The sequence below is a fragment of the Manihot esculenta genome, chromosome 16 (assembly GCF_001659605.2).
Source record: "Manihot esculenta cultivar AM560-2 chromosome 16, M.esculenta_v8, whole genome shotgun sequence".
Lineage (NCBI taxonomy): Eukaryota > Viridiplantae > Streptophyta > Magnoliopsida > Malpighiales > Euphorbiaceae > Manihot > Manihot esculenta.
The window spans coordinates 29,158,071-29,162,070 of NC_035176.2; the positions used below are offsets into that span (position 1 = coordinate 29,158,071).

At 26.8% G+C, this 4,000-nt stretch overlaps 1 protein-coding gene across 1 annotated transcript; it reads right to left on the reverse strand.

Annotated features, from left to right (window-relative positions):
• Positions 1-260: 260 nt before the first annotated feature.
• Positions 261-1,408, reverse strand: LOC110603359 (transcription factor MYB123). The gene is made up of 2 exons (XM_021741063.2): positions 1,075-1,408; positions 261-975 (listed from the first exon to the last, which is right to left on the reverse strand). Exons 1-2 carry the CDS (start codon positions 1,335-1,337, stop codon positions 444-446), a joined length of 795 nt encoding a protein of 264 aa, XP_021596755.1. The 5' UTR covers positions 1,338-1,408; the 3' UTR covers positions 261-443.
• Positions 1,409-4,000: the final 2,592 nt, after the last annotated feature.

Here is a 4,000-nt window from a genome sequence, read left to right on the forward strand (position 1 = left end):
TAATAGAATACTATTCATAACTTAACTGTTTTTAATTTTATTTAATATTCAAATTTAAAACTTTATAATTTTAATAATAATTTTAATACCACCTACTCCGTTTGAATTCATGAATTTGAATTAACTATCTATTTGTGAAACATTTAAAAAACATAAATTTATAGCAATATATGATAATTTTTTTTAAAAAAAAATTGATTTCAACTGTGGTTTAAAATCAAGATGTTTCAATAATTTCATATGAATAGGAAAGCAAAGAATTATAAGCATTGAAAATTTCAACATTAGATTATTAATAAAATATGGCCCACGACCGTTACCCACGTGCTAATAGTTAAGTAGTCATTTCAAACTATACAAGAGACATACAACAAGGCTAACATTATTTAAAATTCGTTTGTTTTTTTCTATATTATAATAAATATTTTCTCTAAATAAAGCTATCAGTGCAGTGGCCATTCCTCCGAATCAAGCAAATATACTAGGGAATCAAGGTCCAAATTGGCATTATCCTCGAGAGAAGCAGTGTTGGCCAAGTCCTTGAACATTGGGGGATCCTCCAAGGCTAAGTCCTTGCTTTGGAAGTCCAGTAGAGCACCATCTCCATGGCTGTCTTGAAATCCACGGCAGTCGAGAAAATTCAACAAATCTAAATCCTGATCAACCTCCTCATTAGTAACTGCTCCACAGTGGAGTGGTGGAGAAGAATCCAAATCTTGACTAGGGTGAAATTCAGGCAGAAGAGGTGGAGACTGTGATGGGATAAGGACTTTGGTGCACCTAGTGGCCCTGGTGCGGATGACTTTGGCTGGCTGTGGTGAGCTGTTGGGTTCAGTGGCTAGCCTTTTCTGTCTAGAATAGTTGGATTGTGGCGAAGTTGACTGAGCACTAGCTTTCTTCCTCAGAGTAGTGTTCCAATAGTTCTTGATTTCATTGTCTGTTCGCCCAGGGAGCCTTCCAGCGATAAGAGACCATCTGTATATTAATTATCAAACCAACCAAATCTAGTTAAAGAACACATCCAAAATTAATAGAAATAGAGGGAGGGAGAGAGAGAGAGAGAGAGAGAGAGACCTGTTACCAAGAAGCTTATGGAGCCTGATAATGAGTTCTTCTTCGTCATGGGATATGTTACCTCTCTTGATATCTGGTCTTAAATAATTTAACCATCGAAGTCTACAGCTCTTACCACATCTCTTTAAACCAGCTCTCTTGGGGAGATTCCTCCATTTGCCTTCTCCATTAGCTGTAACATAAGCTGTGAGAATTCTGTCTTCCATGGCCGTCCAGGCTCCTCGGTTGAGTCCTTCCTTGGAGCAACATGGACTCCTCCCCATCTCTCTCTCTCTCTGTCTTTATTCTCGCAGAGTCAGAGACACTAAACGCGCACATGAATTTTCAGCAGTGTGGAGGATCTCTCTTTATATAGGCCACAAAAGAACTAGCGTATGCTATATACGTATGGTTTCTCGTTTGCCCCAAAAAGTAACATTATTGATTAATCAATTGCTGGTCCTATGACAAGGAAACATGTGTATTTATAATATTTATAATATTTTATCTATTTTGTGTCACATGTCATTTTTTATAAAGAGTTTTTTTTTTCTTTAAATAATATTTTTATTAAATTTAATTTTTTTTACTATTATTATCATTTAAATCTTAATTTTTATTTATATTGTTATTTCTAATAATTACTTCTCAAAATTTTAAAGTTTTTCTGACTAATTTATTATTTAAAAACTATTATTTCTTTTTCTTACAAAATATAAAAATTATATATATAGCTAATTAACTAAACATTTTTCCTTTAATATTGTTAACATATATTATCATCTATCTATAAACATGTTTTTCTATAGTTTTACTATTAAAAAAATTAATTAAACTATAATAACAATGTATCTAATATATATTTTTAAATAAGTAGTAATTATTATGTTATTATTATTGCAAATTTAAATAAAAATAATAATGTAAGAGCTAATTAATAACAGAAAACTTTATATACAACAAAAATTTTTGATTTCACAATTTATTTTAAAAATCAATATTAAAAATATTAAATGAATATTTAAAAAATAATTTTATTTCTTTGTACATATTAAAATTTAAATTTAAATAATAACAAAGTAAATTTAAAGAAAAAAAATTAATTAAACTAAAATGACTTCACAATTTCAATCAACATGTAAATTTAAATTAGAAAAATTTTTTTAAGTATACAAAATATAGGATGAGGAGGGAGATGCACCATAAATCTTGTCGTGAATAATTGATGCCTTTTCCCATATACTCTTAATAATATAAATTTGATAAAAAGAGAAAAGATTGAGATAAGAAAAGCCTCTTTCTCTCCAAAATTCACTATCTGTCTTCTAGTAAATACCTTTATTAACAAAAGAGGGATAAAAAACTCACACGGATCAAAGCAAAGGGAGTCGCCTCTACTCACTAGGAATGGCTGCATAGAACATCACAAGAAAAGATCCTGTTGCCTCATAAAACAACCGGTCACATAAAAACTTCCTCCCTCCACAAAGAGAGAAGAGAGAACCATAAGAATGAAATAAACTTAATTATTAATTCAACTTGATTGACCATTTCAAATTGATAATGAAAGCTAATAATGAAGTCTGACTCTCACATGAAAATGTCTCTAGAAAATTACCAAAGACTTATTGCAAGGATGAAGGATCTATATTAATCTTGTGGAAATCATGTACAATGCAATATTTTTCTTTGGTACAATCGGTTATTTTGACTGAAAAATTTATTTTTTATCGTGAAGGGACAGACGAAATGTATTCTGTACTGTCTTACGCTTTCGCTTAGGTAAAATAAATAATTTTAAAAATTTTGAGTTTTTTACTATTTTATTTAAAAATTAATTTCACCAAAAGAGACGTGCCTTTTAAGCGTGGTAGAAATATGATTTTTTGTGAGTGCAGTAGAAATTATAAATTTTTATTAGGACCGTAAATGAAAAAATAATTTTTTTATTTAAAAAAAATTTACCATACTTTATAAATGCAGCACAGTAATAATTACCGGTCACTCCCCTCCCCTCCACTTTTCCCGTTCCCTTTTCTCTTATAAATATCCTCCACTCACCTTTCCAATTCTCTCTCTACTCTACTCTCTCAAAAGTTTTTTAACACTCCCCCTTCTCCCTTATTAATGTTCTCTCTGCTCTTTTAAATTTTTTATTTATTCTCTAAAATTATTTCAACACTTATATTTCTTTTATTTCATTGAAGAATGTAGGTGGAGTTATATTTTTCAACAAAATATATTTTTTTTATAAATTTTCTTTTTAAAATTAATATTAATGAAAATATATTAAAAAAAAACTATTTATATTTTATAATTTTATCTATTTAATAGATGAGATATTCCGTTTGTGGACGTATCAAATTTGTAATCATTTTTCATATAAGTAAGTCATTTGAAAATATTTATAAAAATATATCATATTATTTTATTATTTATAATTAATTAGTAAAATATGTATGCACAAGTTGTAGTTTGTATGGAAATTAGTAATAAAATTTGAATTTTAGATTTGTATGTGAAAAAATGTATGTTTGTGTTTATTTAAAATATAAAAATATTATAAAAATTTGTAATATATTTTTATTATTTATAATAATATAAAAAATAATAAAAAATATATGGTGTTGAAAAAAAATTTATAGAGAAAAATATTATAAAAATAAAAAAATTACAAATAAATGTCTTACAATTTTTATATATAATTGTTGGAAAGAATTTGTGTTGGAATAAAGTAAAAAAAATGATATATTTAATTTTATATTAATTTTTTTAATTTAAAAAGTATAACGTGTTATTAATTGTTATTATAGATTTTATTTTTATAATTATATTATAAATTTTATAATTAAAAAAATTAATATATACTATGGTAAAAAAAATTTATAGAGATAAATTTATAAGGATAAAAGTAGAAAAATTTATAAATAAATATTTTTAATTTTTA

Excerpts from the sequence above, each read along its gene's own strand:
- LOC110603359 (XM_021741063.2), bottom strand. The coding sequence starts at position 1,337 with ATGGGGAGGAGTCCATGTTGCTCCAAGGAAGGACTCAACCGAGGAGCC. Across the intron at positions 976-1,074 it reads CATAAGCTTCTTGGTAACAG|ATGGTCTCTTATCGCTGGAA; the intron begins GTCTCTCTCTCT and ends ATTAATATACAG.